At 37.5% G+C, this 17,788-nt stretch overlaps 1 protein-coding gene across 1 annotated transcript in view; it reads left to right on the top strand.

Annotated features, from left to right (window-relative positions):
• Window positions 1-17,182, top strand: part of RAP1B (RAP1B, member of RAS oncogene family) — a 32,633-nt gene extending 15,451 nt beyond the window's left edge. The window contains exons 2-8 of the mRNA XM_086471931.1: window positions 5,318-5,402; window positions 6,801-6,869; window positions 9,707-9,763; window positions 11,159-11,299; window positions 12,452-12,595; window positions 14,365-14,480; window positions 15,940-17,182. Coding sequence (XP_086328057.1) covers window positions 5,346-5,402; window positions 6,801-6,869; window positions 9,707-9,763; window positions 11,159-11,299; window positions 12,452-12,595; window positions 14,365-14,451 — 555 coding nt within the window. The 5' untranslated portion in view covers window positions 5,318-5,345 and the 3' untranslated portion in view covers window positions 14,452-14,480; window positions 15,940-17,182. The remainder of the gene's footprint in view (window positions 1-5,317; window positions 5,403-6,800; window positions 6,870-9,706; window positions 9,764-11,158; window positions 11,300-12,451; window positions 12,596-14,364; window positions 14,481-15,939) is intronic.
• Window positions 17,183-17,788: the final 606 nt, after the last annotated feature.

Below are 17,788 nucleotides of genomic sequence, written 5' to 3'. Positions count from 1 at the left end.
CTTTCAAGCGAAATCTTGCATTAGACATCTCCAGAGATCACAGTTATGTCAGATACCTGTGCATGTAAATACTTGACTCAGCTGTTCAGAGCCGGTACCTGCTCCAATTAAGAAGAGAAAAAGGCCTTCCTTTTTGCATGCTTCCTGTCGTTTTGTTCTTTAGTGCTTGCATGGAGACCACAGTCGCCACTATTTTCCTGCCTAAATATGGAGGAGCAGAAAAATTAAAAAGCAAAGGAAGTTGACATCGCTGACACTCCTTGCAGGTCTGTCACCTTTAAAGGTAGCCAGCCTTCAAAGCGAAATTTCTCTCTTAAAATAGACTCCACTAAATGAAGAGTGATTCAAACAGGTTACTTGGTTTATTTGGTAGGAATAAGTTTAAACTTGTATCTAATTGTTGAGTGATTTGGTGGATACTTTTCATCAACTGTCCAGTAAATGTGGGGGGAGTTTGCTTATCTGTTACTTAGTTATCATAGTCCCTTCATTTCTGTTGTGCTGCTTTGAGTGTATCCATTTTACAGCCCTGAGATGGAGTGATCTGGGGATCACTACAGACAAATACTGCTGTTGGACTTAACCTTGCCCTACTCTAGAAATGCTGGCCATGCGGTGATACAGCTGTAGCTTTAGAGTGCTAAGTTGTAGATGAGGAAGCACGTAAACCTAACTGTCTCCTTATCTGAGATCGTGTGATCTAATGATACTTTTTTGTACTTTCCGGTTAATACAGTTGCTTTCTGATAGCTTTAGAACTGAAGGGTATCATTGCTATGACTGGTTAGTGCAGACTGCTGAAAATTATTCTTAAGGTGCTACACTGAACTCTGTCTTGACTGTACAAATACTTTCTTAATTACATATTCTTCTAAAGCTCTTCCAGTAACTCAATGACAAAATGTGAAACACATTGTGAAACGTTATAAAGAGATAGTGCATGCACTAAGTCCAGTATCTGTTTTAGAATGGCTAGAGAAGTGCTTTTTTTTTTTTTTTTTTTTGTCCCCAGGCAGAAGAGGAAATCCACCAGAAGTGTGAGCTTCCATCTCAAATTTTATAGTTTGCATCTCTTTCAGCAGTTGAACTTTTTACTTTAATGTCTTGCTTTAAGCTTGATGGCTTCTGTTTTTTTTCAAATACCATGAGGTAACATAAGCTTTATGGCTTAAACCTCCTCTTTTGTACTTCGTCATCTTCCTCCTTTGCCCCCACTCATTTGTCATAAATGAGTCAAAAGGAAATAGTGTTGGCACTGGGTGGACCTGAATACAATATCAGTTCCAGAGTCAAGCGTTGTGTCAATCTGAAAAGTAAAGTATGAGCAAGCAGTTTGTCCCAAAGCAGCTCCTAGCTTCATGGGCTGGTGGCTTCTTAGCTGAGAAGGAGGCAAAGACCTGTAACCACGAAACTTGTCTTACAAAAGTTCTCAGCTAGGAATTTAATTTTTTCTTGGGTTTGAAAACAGTAAGAGGAAGGTGAAGTGACATCAGGACTGCCGCTCAAAGCCAGTGGGAGTGGGAGTAGGTAGATGGTGCTTCTGCTGCATGCTGTGTTAGAGATGTCCAAGTTACCTTTCTTAAAGCGTTTTGGAGGATATGCTGGTTTGTGTTTCATTCCAAGACATCATTGCCAGACTACCTGATGATAGACTGGTGCAGAGATGCTAAGCTACCTCTGTGCTGTATAGGGGTGTGTATATATAAAGGATTACTGTGTGCTTTTGGTGAGTTAAGGACTAACTGTACAAATGACAAGTTGTCATGAAGGAGGCAGTTAGTACTTGTGTTGCTCATTGCCCAAGTTTGGAGGCAAGGTCAGAGAAACATTTGAGTGTTTGGCTTTGCCATGTCTTCAAAGGTCCTGAAAAAGCTTTTTGCTTAGGTGCTTCAGAGATTAAGAAGATGGGCTAAGCCAGCTGTAATAGTGGATGTATATGCTTTAATTATGTACCCCACATAAAGTAGTAGAATTGGTTCTAGAGTGTTGTACAGCAATTGGAGGCTAAACTTCTAAATCTGGATGCAGAAAGAAGCTTTGGCTTGCGGTAAATTCTTGAATCCCTGTTTGAAAGTCAAAGTGGAATTGCCAGTCTCTCACTAAACCCAAGGTGTTAGCTTATTGTTTCAGGATTTGGAATTTTATTTAAGGAATTGTAGATTGTTCAGTAACAAAAAGTCTCAAATGACTCAGAATACTAGGTAAAACAGGTGTTTTGTACCTGCTGCTCGGGTTCTGTTAGTTCTAAATTACTGTCAGCCTTCATCATTGACATCTTCATGTTTAGTTGCTAACTTCACACTGAAGGCTGAAAAATTCAACTTAAACTGTTCTTTTACAGACAGTGAAATTGCTGCAGTTCACCCAGATTACTGTACTGGGATTTCCCCTACACCCACTATATTGATGTCATTCTAGTGATACCTTACCAAAAAGAAAGGCATAACTGAACGTTTGTTTTAAAGAAATGACAGGTAATGTAGTTATAGGCTTAACTTGTCATGAGTTAGAAAGTGCATTTCAATACAGTTAGAGACAATCCTTTATTCCTATTGTTTGTAGAAAGGCCAAACAACTTACAGGTTTGTGGATCTAATGGAACATTTACAGTGGTGCCGAATAGATTAACTTGTGGTGTGAGTGGTCCTGGTGGTCCATGTTGGCCAAAAACCCATGTAGGGAAGAAAACACAGTTTTTAAAGTCAGGAGTGAAAAGATGTTCTATTAGGTGTGATGATCACTGAAGTTTCAAAATTATCAGAAGCCTGTGGAGAGACCTGCTTTGCTGGTCATCAGATCAATTATTTCCTTATGGCTTTCTCTTTGTGTTCTTTTGCTTGCCTAAGGTGCAAGGATCAGTTTAGGCTAGTTGAAAGATTGCTCATTATGTGTTTGCAAGAAGAAAATGAAATAGGACCTGGCTCTTGATTTCTCAGTCTTCTGGCCACGTGGAGTTAATCAGTGGTGGCAAAGATGGACACTGGTATGGAGGTGCTCTAATTTCTATGTAAAACATCTCATTTTATGCTAAATACCTTACAGATGGGGTGTCTTCAGAGATGCTGTGAGATTACTGCTGATGAGAAGGGTCTTTCTTACCTTACTTCCACTGCTTACTTTGTACAAGCACCTGTGTTGGATTTCCTGCACTTCCCCTTTCTCCCAACCAAATTATTTGTCACTTGGGGAGGATTTCATCTTTCTGCAGGATGGAGAGGGGAGAAAACAGGTAACTCAATCAGGTTAAGTGCTAGAGCCCCTGCAGGAAAGGAACTGAGACCTTCCTCCCAGAGCAGCGGCAGCAGTAATAGGACTGTTAACTCAGTTGCTAGCAGCACTGTAAAAGGCATGTTTTCTTGAGCAGCATGACCCAGAGACATCCCAAAATCTGTGGCCTTATTTTGTTTTTGCTGGGTCAGTTTTCAACAAAGATGAGCAAGCACGCCTGGCAGACTGCTGTAGGCAGCCACACTAGCTAGTGTGGAACAGGGGAACAGATCTAGCTTCTAGGAGAGGAATGGTCTCAAAAGAGTATTTTAGTTGCCTCCAGTTATTAATGAAACTACAGTCATTATAACTGTGGTTAGCTATCTAGCAAAACATTAATCAACTTTAAGACTTAAGAAGGAATTTTCTTGAAAACTGACTTCTGGGATCGTGCTGTTCTTTTTTCAGAAACGTTTGTTGGCTGGGAGGAAGTTGGTTTAATTTTCTTACATGAGTCTCTGATATTTTGTTTAGCGTTTAAGTGTTTCAGAATGAAAAAATGCATGCTATCTCCTCTTGGATAGTTTTTTCTTATCAATAGTAACTGTTAGCTTTACTATAGTAGGGTTTATTCAATATTTCTTTATGGGAGAACAGTAATGAGGTAGAGGAAATGCTGTATCTGATGGTTTGCAGCATTTTATTGTGGCTGCATTAAGAGCTGATAGTTTGAAAATGACTACCGTATTACAAATAGTTAACTTGGGCCTTTTATCAAACCCTGCTTAGTGAGCTGGATTGTGGTGTCATGGTTGTACTTTCTGCATGCGGATCAAACTTTGGGTCAGTAGATAACAAAATTTGCATGTTATTTCAAAGTAAATGACGATACAAATAAAGAGAAGCTTTTGCCTAAAGAAGTGTCCCTTTCTTTTTTGTTGTTTGGGGTTTTTTTTGTCAGCATGCTGATGCTTTCAGTTCTTCAGAGGATACTGAAGACATTTCACACATGTCAGCTCATATGAACAAAATCATTTACACGTGTGTGTGTGTATATATATATATGAAATCACAAAAAATTGTCTGATATGAAATAAGTTTAGGGGGTTGATGAGGAGAGGATATAGTAGCTGTGAAATTTGAGACATTTTTAGAATTACTGTATCGATGCCATAGGTAACAAACACTAGCAGATGTTTACCCGATTAACCTGTTTGATACTATGAATGTAGTGGTTGTAAAATTGCAAGCTCTTTAGGCATCTGTGTGGCTCTTGGGAATATTTGGTTTGGTCTGTTGTTGTAAAATACATGGTGCAAGCAACTTCTTGTGAGTGAATGAAAGATATTGAGAAACCTGTGAAACCTTAATGCTGTGGCTATAGCTGAGAGGTGCTACAGACTTGTTTACATGACTAGAAGAGATTTTATAGGTTTCTGGAAAATATTGAGAGATGAACATTCCTCACTGGATGGTATGCTCTAATTGGCCTATCAATTGGAGTAAATTAATTTCTATGCCTGATTCCTCCTTGCTGTAAATAAAGGAGATGAAACCATCCAGAGGCCTCTGAGGAAGTGATACATGCACATGAGCATGAGCAGTTCTTCCAGATATTTGTGCACTTTCTTTGAAACACTTGTGACATTTTGGCAAGATCATGATGCTGAAGTCTTTATTACAGACAGTCTTAATCTATTCTTGCCTTTTCTCTAAACTAGTTGAGGATATAAAAATCTTCATTTTAAAACCTTTCCAAGTCTGTACTATGTTGACTATGAAATTAAGCTAGATAACGCTTCTTTAAGTCTTAAAATCCTGGTAGCAGTAAGACCTTGGAGGTACTTTATTTGTGCCCGGTGAAAAAGTAGCATTGTTTAGCGGTTACTGTGTCTTCAGTAAACATCCATAGTTTCCATATTGTGTAATAATTAACATGACATCCTGCTTAAGTTACGCCTGGCTATAACGGTATCTCCTGTATTCATCAGTTAATATCAATATTTAACTGTTCATGTCTTGTTATATATGCACTCTTACAGTGGCTGTAGTAGTGCTAAATAGTTTTCCTGTTGACCAAAATGGTGAATAATTTATTGTGTGTTTTTAGGTATTGAGGGTGATTTATCTCTTGCATCATGCGTGAATACAAGCTAGTGGTTCTTGGTTCTGGAGGTGTTGGAAAGTCTGCTCTGGTAAGTACTCTGTGAGGCAGTTCAAGTATGTTTTTCTTGGGCTTCTCGTGTCTCTTTTTCTCTAATACACTCTCTACTAACCCATATTTCTTTTCTGTAAGTGTGCACAAATAAACATAAATAAGTAATGTCTGCTGAGGGTTCCTAGCTAGGATAGGTGGATCCTTTACTGGGTGTATCCACACCCATTGGTCCGCTATCACAGGCTAATATTTTTGTACAGGGTTGGTTGATAGTGCTTGGTCAGATCTTTGCCCATCTTACACAGTGAAGTGCATGGCCACAGCATTGTGAAGATCCCTAGCTTCACTGAGTAACCCAGACATAGGTCTGTGGGGAATCAAGCTGCTTCATGAAATTTACACAATGAACTGGTTTGCCTGTGTCTGGACTTGGTAACTCTAGAAAGGTCTTCAGGGTGCTGTTTGCTTCATGTTTGATACCAGTCTCTAAAGCACTAATTTTTTTATGCAAATAGAAATATGTTTGCATCGTTGCAGAAAGTTTAACATGCTTTCTACATCTTTCTCTGCAAGTAGGTGTATAGCTGCGGCAGGTAAATGATTGTAAACCAAAGGGGTAGTGCATTTTAGTTAAACAATTACAGAATAGTTCAGTCTGACCTAGACTATCACTGAAAAAGTTCACAGAATATGATGTTCTTAGCCCACCTAAGAACTCTACATCTTTCAGTTTAATTTGTACCTTATCATAAAGTAAGGTCTAGAGGTCCACTCTATCAGGTAAGAACTATTCTCTTACAAAGCAGTTCCTAAAGGAAAACTGAAATTACAAATTGTGTTAGATTGTGAAAGAGCTTTTTGCTTCACCTCTGAATTCTTTATCTTACTGCAGCATTTCTGGATTTGAAGCTGTCTGCTCTGGCTTGGCCATTGAGTCTTTAAGTTCCATTTGACTTGTGCTAAAAGCGTCCTACGTGCTAGGTACACAGGAATATTCTACTGAGTCTACTTAAGACTAGTAAATGCTGGCAGTTGTTTTTTGACTAATTCCTATGCTGGCAGATAAGTAGCAGAAGATGCAGTAGTTCTAAATGCAAATGTAAAAGCCATGCAGCTGTGTAGTATCCTATTCAACTAAAAACTAATAATGATTCCAAGAGTTAGACAAACCTTAAATCAATGCATGCTTTAATAATTCTTTCTCTGTAGGTGAGAGTGGGTAAAGGAAGGTGTAGCATTGCTTCATCTAACAGTACTTAGTTAAATACGCATATATATCTAACTTCCTGCTGTTTCTTATAGTTATGTCAATCAGTTAATTTGCCTTCAGAAACGTAATGGATAACTGAGTATACACCTAGAACAGTTACTTCTCTGCAAGGTTTGCAAAATGTCACTATACAAGAAGAATCTTACAAGAACTTTTGTGTTGCAGACTGTACAGTTTGTTCAAGGAATATTTGTTGAAAAATACGATCCTACGATAGAAGACTCCTACAGAAAGGTATATGCAAAAGACCTCTCTGGTGTTACAGAAACTTAAAACTGCAATACATATTGTCAAATATTTGAGTCATTGCTTGAAAAAAGGGTGTACTTGATAATGCCACTTAACACCAGGTAACTTAACAAGTTTGAAATGTAAAAGCACTCTTAAAGTCTGTCTAAAAGTAATAATTCAAGACTAGCTTTTTAATGTTAAGCATAATACCTTACTGGCTAGTCAGTAAAAAATGTTAATTTATAATTTCATTGTCAGAATAGAGAACATTGATTTTTTTTTTTTTTTTTAATTATTATTATTTTTTAAAAAGTAAAATACAGTACTTTTTTAGAGTATTTATAATTAGTTTATGTGTGTGTGTTAGTATCTGCAGGTAGATTTGGACTTGTACGTTGGAGGTTCTAAGCTTCTTTGCTACTAGGAAAATCTGCTAAAACCGACTTCATGCTCACCTTTAGAACACTGGAGGCATCATGCTGTACTCCTAACAGTTTAACTGATAGCTTGGTATGCTTCCATTAGATGAGTTGTTGTTTTATTAATAAGTTAACAGAAACCTATCATAAATGAACAAACACTTACAGTAGCCTGTTAGCTTCTGTCTTCCCATCTTCAGCATGACAGGCTGAAAGGTCTGACTGCTTGCATCGTCTTGAATCTCCATATTGCTCACTCTTCAGTTTCAGCTGAGACCACGATTAATATTCCAGGCTAAGATAGTTTACATCTGGACTGCTACCAAAAGTGTTAACCATTTGGTGAAACAGATTAGTTTTCGGCTGTGTCAATTTCTTAGCTTTTCTTTCTTTCTTTAGCTGAATTAGTTTCAGATGCTTTGTACTCTGATGTAGCTCACCATGTGGCCACAAAAATGCCAGTGTCTGTATGACGGAGGCAAGATGCATAAACCCTAGCTGGGAACGGGCAAAAACTGCAGGACCTCCTCTTTCAGCACTGGACTACATTTATATTGGAATAAAGAGGCTGCATTGACGGCCATTGCAGCCTATAGTTACCAGAATCTCTTCTAAACAGAAGAGGAATTAGTGAGAGCAAAATGATAATTCCGCACTTGTTTTCTTTGACCTCATGAAAGTCTGTATGCTGGAAAAATCCTAGTCAGTCTTAAGTGTGTGGGCTTCCAGCCAAAGCTAGAACTCTTATTACAGAGACAACAGCAACAACAAATTCTGTGTAGTCACTTACTTTTTCTGTATTAGGGGAGCAGGAATTTTGGACCCTATCCCAATATTTGGTGCAGGCCTTTGCTGGGTCAGGCCCAATAAATGACTGCAAAAATTATTCACAAGCTGTACTAAAGTGAAATGTTTCCTTTGTTATATATTTACATTCTTCAGGTCATACTAGATTCATGATATTTGCTGGGTGACTTTTTCCAAAGGCTGTTTCCATGGAACCTAATAAAGTAAAGCCTTTTTCGGAAATTTTGCTAATTAATTTATTATTGTGGATTTTTTGGTGGATTTTTTTTTTTTTTAATAGCAAAGATCTTCTAATGTTCCTTTCAGATTTGGTCCCCAAATGACTAGGAATATCTCTGTGTATTCTTTTGAAATCAGCCAGATTGTTGAACTCTTGCTTGTGTCTGAACAACACTTTAGGCAGTCATTTTCTTCCCCTCACTGTTAGTTACAATTCTAACTCGCTTCTTGACTTGAGTGACTTTAAAATGTATTGGTTTGGCAGTTGCAATTCTATACTATTAATGTTAAATCTAATTTTATAATATTTGAAGTTGAAAGGATGTGGCTTGAAATACTTTTAAGTTTGTCTGGAACTAAATAATTGAGCATGAAGTCTTGAAACTTGATGCCTTGATTTATTCCCTAAATATTTCTTCATAAAGAGAATAGATGCTGCTTAATCAGCTGAATAACTTTGTCAGCAATACATGCTAAAATATTGAAGAAATCTCCATCCCTAGGGACGTGGGGGAGGTGTGAGAGGAGGGGAAATACTCCTCTTCCCTCCCCAAGCTCAAATCTAGTTACAAAAGAAAAGCTCAAAGTTAAACTAGTGGTAATGCTTGTATCTGGAATAGGGCACACAAAGTTCTTTCTGAGTGCTGATCTGCCAACTAGAAGTTTTACATGCAAATGGAAACAAGGGAAGTGTACCAATAGCTTGAAAGAAAACTAAAATGTGGGTAGCCTCCTTGAAACAGCACTGAGGGCACTTCCATGTCCTTTGCTGCCCTCGCAGCTGGTTTTTGGTTTTGAGGTAGAAACTGGATACAGGAACTTGGAAACAGGTACACAAACTGATCCTGTTTCTTAAACCACCTTTTTTTTGCCATTTTTTTCTAAGTTACATTAGTTTCCTAACTAGTGTCACTAAAGGCTTGTTTTGGGAACACCACTCTCAGTGGTTTGCTTGGCTGACTGTTTGCTGTACTTACTCTCTTGTTGATCGTAATTACTATTGAATGAGCATTAGTATGCCAGTCCATCTTTCTAGCTTTCACCTGTACTTTTCTTTCAATCTGTAAATGATCCCTGAAACAAGTAAAAATTAGTTGTGCTAGTTGCTGATAACCATCATTACAAATTTAGCAGCCACCTTTTAAATAATCAAAAATCCCTAATCACTTCGCAAAGTGGTACTTGGCTGCTGACGCTGCTTTTGAAAATGTCACTAGGGCTCTTCGAAAGGCTTCTTCCTGCTGTTTTCAAAGTCTATATCCATATAATCTTCTTAAGCCATTATGTTGCTTTATGCATTATGAATTTGCTTATAAAAATCACACAATTCCTGGTGTCTTTGGAGGGCAGAGTGGCAAGAGGAAAAATTCTAACCTCGTCTTTCTCTCTTGACAGCAAGTTGAAGTAGATGCACAGCAGTGTATGCTCGAAATTTTAGATACTGCAGGAACGGTACGTAAAACCAGCTTTCCTCAATACTGATGTACAGTGTTAAAACAGTCAAAAGCTGTAGGGATGTGAATGGTGACATGTTTCTTTCCTCATTCTCTAAAGAGTAACTGTGGTCGGTGCATTGGATTAAAGGATGTTTTTTAACATACTAGTATTTGAGCAAAACTTGATTGCAGAACACTACTTGCAAGTTTCCTGTGAGCTCATGTTCTGTAATAGGGGCAACATGAGATAGCAGCACAATCTCTTTTAAAATGCTTAGTTTTAAGTTTATATTGCCTAGAGGTAAATTTAGGCACAATGGTTACTCGGGTTTGATTTCAGTTGCTGTAGAGAATACATGCTTTCTACTTCTCTCCTTTTTCATTTGTGTGTGAGATCTGCTCTGACATTGGGATAAAAATAGTGTTGCTTTAGTCAGCTTATGGGAACTCAAAGCTCAGGGTTTATGCTGACCCTTTACATACTGGTCAGGTTTTTCTCTGATTAGTTCCAAAATCACTGGAACCAGTAATTTCTTTCGTTGATTCCAGTAAGTGTGAGCTCAAGACCCTTGGAGTGTAACATGTGTTCTCTGAACTGTAGTAGTGATCTGATCCAATAATAACTTATTTAAGCTCTGTATTAGGCCATGTAGAACTACAGAAAGGTGGAGTGGCTGTTCTCTCAAAATAAATTGCGCTTTTCATCTGATGTACAGCAAGGGACTTGATGAGTGATTGATCAGGCACAAGATAGCAGAGTCACCAATGTGAGAAAGACAAATGCTATTCCACAGCCATACCGGTGAGAATTTTTAACAGGGAGAAGTCCTAATGCCGCTGTGCAGTCCACCAGTGAATCTTCATGTGCAGTATCATAGTTGTGACTGAAATCTGGGAAATGTGACAAGCCTATTAGAATATCTCCACCCTCTAGTCAATCTCCTTGAAAATTAAAGCAGAGCCTAGCATAGGAAAATGCCTAGATCACAAAATGGAGGCTAGAAAGGGATGCATTTACTTTACAGTGCGTTTTAAAGAGCAATCAGGAGATGGGGAAAAAGTTGGCATGTAAGCAGAGACTGGGGAGGAATGTAACTTTTGTAATCTACAGATTACACTTTATCTTTCGTCGTACCTCTTCTCTCTTATGAAATTACTCTATTTTCTATGACTTTTTCCCAGGGTATAGCCCTTGGCAATATCTAAATGTTCCAAATGCCAGATTTCTTTAAAAGCAGTTAAAGTTACTATAATGTGTATAGTCAAACAGTAAAATACGGGTCCGTTTGAAGCGGGGGAGGGAGCAGAAGTGCATTGTACTTGTGATCCATTTGTGACCTGAAGTATATCGCAGTTTGTGCAAGGAAAGTGCAAATTGGATGCAACATCTGTATCTATTTTTTGATTACAGGAACAGTTTACAGCAATGAGAGACCTATACATGAAAAATGGACAAGGTTTTGCATTAGTATATTCCATCACAGCACAGTCCACGTTTAATGATTTACAGGATCTAAGAGAACAGATTCTTCGAGTCAAAGACACTGATGATGTAAGCATCTCTAAAAATGTTTAATATTTAGAGTAAGCCATAAGCGTTTGCAGGTCTTGACTATGTTCAGCAGATTTCTTCTAGAAGTGATTTATTACCCATTATCATACATGTATCTCGAATCAGTAGTATTTAAGCTGCACGTACCTTTCCCATCCAGAACCTACCAAGTTATAGCCTTGTTTAGCATCAAATTAATTTTGTACACTAGAATCAAGGTAAATGTGATTATATTTGAAAGCTTAGTTTACATGGTATATTTAGGCTGACTAGCATAAGATTTCTTTGGTAGTATTTCCTCGGAATTGTATTTCTTTTTATAACACTCCCTCAGTCTTGAAAGCCATTCCATAGTATCAGCAGAAGGATAATGAGCTTCAAGTTGCAACTTCAGTTCTCGGCAAAATTTGCATAAAGTTCTTCCTATGCCAAAGCTTAAGTGTGACTTGCTTCCTCAGTGGGGGGAAATTAAATGGTCAAAATACTGTAAACCTTTTTTTTCAACACCTGAATTTGGGAGAAACTTAGCGATGTCCTTAATTAGTAAAAGGAAGGGGAAAAAACCCAACAACTTTGTATGATTGCCTCTTCTTGCCACAAAGGTCAATTCAGTATTTTCTGTAGTTGGTAATTTTGATAAGGTAGGGTGTTTCTTTCGTCTGCGTGCATCAGCTTACTGGTAAGAACTGTGTGGGCAAACTGCTATTGAAAAGAGTGCGTAAGTAGTGGAATGGTGAAAGGAGCTTTAGCATCCTTCATCATGCTACCTAGTACAGGCCATTTTTCCAGGATTTCTGAGCATGTAGGAATCCTGTAGCAGATTCTACAGTAGATTCCTTGATGCCTTAAACATCCAAAAATGAAATCTCATTAGGTCATCTAGAACATGTGACACTTGCTCAGTTGGCAGCGTACTGAATCCTCAAACCCTTCCCACCACTGCCCTGCCAAACAGCAGGCAAAAAATGCAGTCACTTCCGTTTGAAGATGAAAGTATCGCGCAACTGTAAACTTAAGTTTCAGTTATAGCAGAGCTTGATTATGCTGGAAGTCAGGATCCTCTAAGGATTCAAATAGGTTTGAGGTGTGCATTTACATTGTGCCTTCCCAAAATTTTAATGATTTCTTTACTGATATTAAATTGCTTTTTAGGTGCCTATGATTCTGGTTGGCAATAAGTGTGACTTGGAAGATGAAAGAGTTGTGGGAAAGGAGCAAGGTCAGAACCTAGCAAGGCAATGGAATAACTGTGCGTTCTTAGAGTCCTCTGCAAAATCAAAGATAAATGTTAACGAGGTAAGTAAGGCATGTTACCTGTGGGGGAAGGGTGGCAGGGAGAGAGGGATGGAACACTGTTCTGCTAAACAAACATTTATCCTTTGTCAAGGAAAAACTAACAAAATTATGAATAACATTTGCTGTAATGGACAAAACTGTACCCTATTATTGGGAGAATTTGAGAGATGTATTTAGCTTTGGCTTGGGACTTATTTTAAAATTACATTAATTTTAGCATAATTTGTTTTCAAACTATATTCATATGAATTTGGGATAAGTACTTTCATGTTACATTCCCTAGCTGATACCATCTTTATCAACTGAGAATGTACTGCTAGACTACTTTTTTTTTTTAAAGACCTTTAAGAGAATTAAGTCCTTAAAACTATTTGATTTAAGTTATTTGGTATTAACTTACTTGAGATGGTAGAACAAAAACTCTTAAGGGTTTTGTCAAAACTAGCACCTCTGTAAAGAAAAAGAGGGGGTGAAAGCCTCTCTACTTGTCTAGCTACTTATTTATGTAGCAGGAGGTAGATGACTGACCAAACACACATGGTTTTGAGACTTGCCATATTGCATGCCTTCTTATCCAGCAGGGGTGTCGGCATAAAGAAAGGGAGGCAAAAATTTTTAGAAAAATAAGCTGTGTTAGTATTTACATTTCTGGAACAGCTTGAATTTTGTGATAAACCCTACAGTTCATTGGGTCTTCTGGAAAATGTTGTTGGCAGCATCAGTCAAATTGAAAGGGCCTCTGTGCAAGACTTGCATGTAATCAAAAGAGTATGGTGGTTTTAAGCACAGCTGAATTTAAAAATAAGTAATGTGTGTTTAATTAGTTGGAAATTTCTGGAAACTATTCAGTATTTTCTTAAATACAAATTAATCAGCTTAACTATATAAAAGTCATATGTTTAATAAACTAGAACTTCCATCAAATACTAAAAGCCCTTGTTGGAATGTTTGCTGCTTTGCAGCCAGTGCTTAGGAAACTGCTAGGATGGCTTTAGTATGAGGACTGCCTTGATTTAGGAGATGCTGAAATAATTGGAGCAATGTCAGTTATGAACGAAACAGATGCTGTTTAATTGTAGTATGTAGACTTGTCTTAAATTAGCCTTTCAACAAAATTGTGTTCTAATTAGAATTCTAGGAGACTCAAAGTGTGAGAGAGTCTCATACATGAGTTACTTTTCCAGGAAATGTTACGCTTATGTCATGCTGTAGTCCTAGAGAGGCTGCTGAATTAATTTTCTAGACTTCAGTATTTTTAAAGTATCTGGAAAAGCATGATCTCATTGAAATACAAGAGACTATTACTGAATATGCAGTATACTTGAGTTACCATGAAAATGTGTAGTTAAAACTTACTAGAAGTTTCTTTAAAAGAATGTCCTTAGAGTGACTGCAGTTAGAAGAAAGCTGTGGCCTGTTTGTTGACCTCAGTGCTGAATTGCAAAGTAGTAGCATACAGTAGTGGATCGCTATGGCATGTATCGTGTGTGTTCAGATAGATTTGACCCAGAGATTAAATAGCTGCAGACTATAGATGCCTTTCCAGGTTGCTTGATTGAAAGTGGAAAACCCTTGGCAGACCATTATCTTAAAACAGGAAAACAAAACGGGTATTAAGTAAGTATGCAATGCAACTCTCTGGCTCTGTGATTACTAAATATTTGCAGGGGTTCTTGACTATGTGAGTACGTTATGCGTGGAGATTCAAGGCTTAAGGTTATGAGAGGAGCCTCTTAGTTCCGGTAACCAACTGATTTTTATATTCTCAGATCTTTTATGACCTTGTGCGACAAATTAACAGAAAAACTCCAGTGCCTGGAAAAGCACGCAAAAAGTCATCATGTCAGCTACTTTAATACATAGCTGTACTGTAGCTCTGAGCCAGGTAAACATTTTAAAATTTTCTGTGTATTATGGCTATTAGAAACAAATGAAACAATAACAACAAAAAACCTGAACAACTGTGGTAGCTGTTGATGCAGAACAGCATTGAAAATTCTTGGTTTACATTATCTTAGAAATTTTTATGGTCTTTATTTTGCCATTCCAAAGTCAGAACTACAATTATGTGCAAGACACACTGTTCACACTAGTATCAATTTTTTTTTTCCAAGCTTTATGGTGTTGGCAGAGCTCAAATTAAGAATGTTTGTTGTGGTATTTCAAAACTTTAGCTTTTGGAAACAGCGTATTGTTTTTTAAAGGCTGATAAAACTTACTGCAAGAGCTCAATTACCAGGAGTCCACACTGTAAAATATTGCAGTTTGTACACTGAAATACCACTTCCTGCTTTGAATTCTTACATATATTTGCATGATGTCATAGGAGTTCAGCTTACTTTCTTTGGACTATATGGCTATTTTATAGACTGCATTGTAATTAGTACACTTTGAAGAGAACGGTGAAGTGATCATTGTAACAGTCCAAATATTTGACCTGGAGCTATTGGTTACTCAATCAATTTCTTGCTCGTTGGCAGTTGGCTGATGTTCTGCATGACTAAATCCATGCTGTAAGAATGCTGCTGAAGGCTCAAGCAGGCTCCAGCCTGCTCTTTAAGCAAGCCTTTCCAGAAGTTAGTCAGCAGGCGTGAATTTTTTTTCTGCAACTTGTTCTTGGGCAAGTTGTTTCCCTCTTTCCACCTCCGAGCCTTAGTATGGGCAGAGGTCTCTCGTGATTGACCTGACATCATGCAAGTTACCTGTTCATCTCGATTCCCTTTGGTTTTACTGGGCATACAGTGGTTTGGTTGCTTCAGTGCTATGATCCATTATTTTGTCATCCAGTAGACTTGTTTGATATACAGGAGGATCCTGGTAGGACATTTCACTGTCATAAATTTCAGGCTTTTGTTAATACTTGGATAGTGCCATATTTAACTCTTTTTTTTTTTTTTTTTTTTGTGTCGATATTAAAACTAACTTACTTTGAACTCATTCAAGTTATTCAAATTAAAACTGAGAGGGTTCCAAACGCATTAGCCAAGGGTGGCAGAAACGGCTGCTCCATTTCCTTAACAGGGCTTTTGCTCAGGAGCTTTGATCCTCCAAATGTGGTTTTGTTTTTAAAGCCACCGCAACTGTCGCGCTGTAAGCAAAACTAGTCCCACCCATCAAATACTACTTCCACAGTTCAGCTTGGATTACCATATGTATCCCAGTTCAGTTTTACTAATTTGTATGTGTACAGTAGAAATTATATTGGTAGAGGAGAAGTGATAGGGTTATTTTCTAAGTCTATTTGCTAAAAACTTCGCTAGTTCTTAATCAAGTTTAGTTGCTTTAACTAAAGGGCACTGACAAATAGTTGTTGCGAATACTAACCTCTCGTTTTGCTGTTACAGGTCTGAAGAACTGTTGCCCAATTCAACAGTGCCAGCATTCCAACTTTATTAAACCTACCAACATCTTAAATGGACTTTCCTGTGGTGGTACCCTTTAAGAAATGGATGAAAGCTACTACATCAGTTTGCACATTCTAATCACTTTCCAGTGTCATGAGAGATTTTTACTTATAAATATTCTAAGTGTATGCAACTGGTAAAACCAGAGCCTACATCCAGTATTACTGATAAGAGACATTGTTCATCCACCAATGTTGTACATGTATGAAAACTGTGTACTGTATACTTCAACAATCCCCACTTTCTATTGGAGAGTACAATAATGTAAATCCTAAAAGCACCACTATTTTAGCATAATAAAAGAAAGTCCAAAGAGCTCCTATATAGACTACTCCAGATAACTTTGCTTCATCGGTATTTGTAGCTTATTGTAACTTTTTTAAAGAAATACAGGATCATCATCATCGTATTGTACAAAAGCGCTTTGATTAACACAACAGCTATATAGTTTTTTAATTTTAGGAAAAACCTGTGGAGACAGTGATCTAGTCTTTAAGAGTCCTTTCAGTATAACGTCTGACTAAAGACATGGCCTTTAATATCTGTTGGGAAGGAAATGTCCAGACTTTTCAACCTTTTATTGTATGTTTCCTTTTCCTTGTTTACATAGGGAACAATGTTTATAGTTGTGTGTACAGTGGGGGTCTACAACAAGAAGTGTATATTTTAAAACGATTTTTTAATGATTTAACAATTTTTTGTAAATCATTTTCGGGCTTCTGCAGCTGTAGATTCTCACTGTGAATTCCCTTGCTTGCTCATGCATAAGTGTATTTGCAATACCAAATATACAGGTTTAGTACTTTTGCCTGTTAGTGATTGTTTTACATGTGTAACGTTTTGGTTGAGATGTTAAATGGTGGAAGAGTACTGTGGATGTGAATGTGGGAAGTAATTTTAATCATGTGTAATTGGTCACAGGGCCTAAGTTGCAGTAATTAACTTTTGCTGATTTATTTAACAATGCCTTGTTGCTTTGTATGCATTAACGTTTGGGTGTAAAGATTGTGTGTATATCCAACAGGGAGCCACAGTATTTAAATTGACCAACCTAATGTTACAACTGCTTTGAGGTGGCCAAATGTAAACTAAAAGCCTTAATTAAAGTGGTGCAATTTTGTATGACTTAGCATCAGTAGTTCAATAAATTTGGATTGCCATGCAAGGGCTTGCATTACAGTTATATACTACTTGAATGTTTTGTGTTTTAGTAGCGCTAGTAAATACTGATTTTTAAATCTCTTGCACAGTGCAGATTCATACATCTTAGGATGAAGAGGAACCATTATGACTTTGTCTTCCGACAAATACATGACGTAGATATTTATTCTAATAGTATCCCATGTGCTAGGGAGGATGAATTTCTGACTGAATAAAAGTCAGAGTCTAACGGAAAAAATAGCTGTCTTCAAAGGTTAGACTGTCAGTGGCTGTTTTGGGAACTTGAAAATACGTTGCCTGCTATTTTCCTTCTTTCCAGGAAAAATTTATTGTTAAAATTGACTTAGCGTAGCTAAAAAAAAAAAAAATTCTTGGGAGAAAATACAATTTTTCTGCATGATTAAACCATATTTGTTTGGTTTCAAGGAAATCTGCAGAAGAGCATTCTTGCAGTACTGAGTGTAAAGTTTTGCAGACTTTAAATATCTGTTAACACTGTTGACCGTGAAGTGGAATGCGTGGACTGTGGATGATTTCCTGATCTTGGCTGTGCTTCTGAAAATTAATGTTGCACCCTACTACTTGATACCTCCTGTTTCTCTGGCACAGAATTATCAGAGCTTGTTCT

This window comes from Leptosomus discolor, chromosome 1 (assembly GCF_034619465.1).
Source record: "Leptosomus discolor isolate bLepDis1 chromosome 1, bLepDis1.hap2, whole genome shotgun sequence".
NCBI classification, from domain to species: Eukaryota; Metazoa; Chordata; class Aves; order Leptosomiformes; family Leptosomidae; genus Leptosomus; species Leptosomus discolor.
Note: the sequence above shows the minus strand (reverse complement) of the source record. Positions and strands in the feature narration are given on the sequence as shown.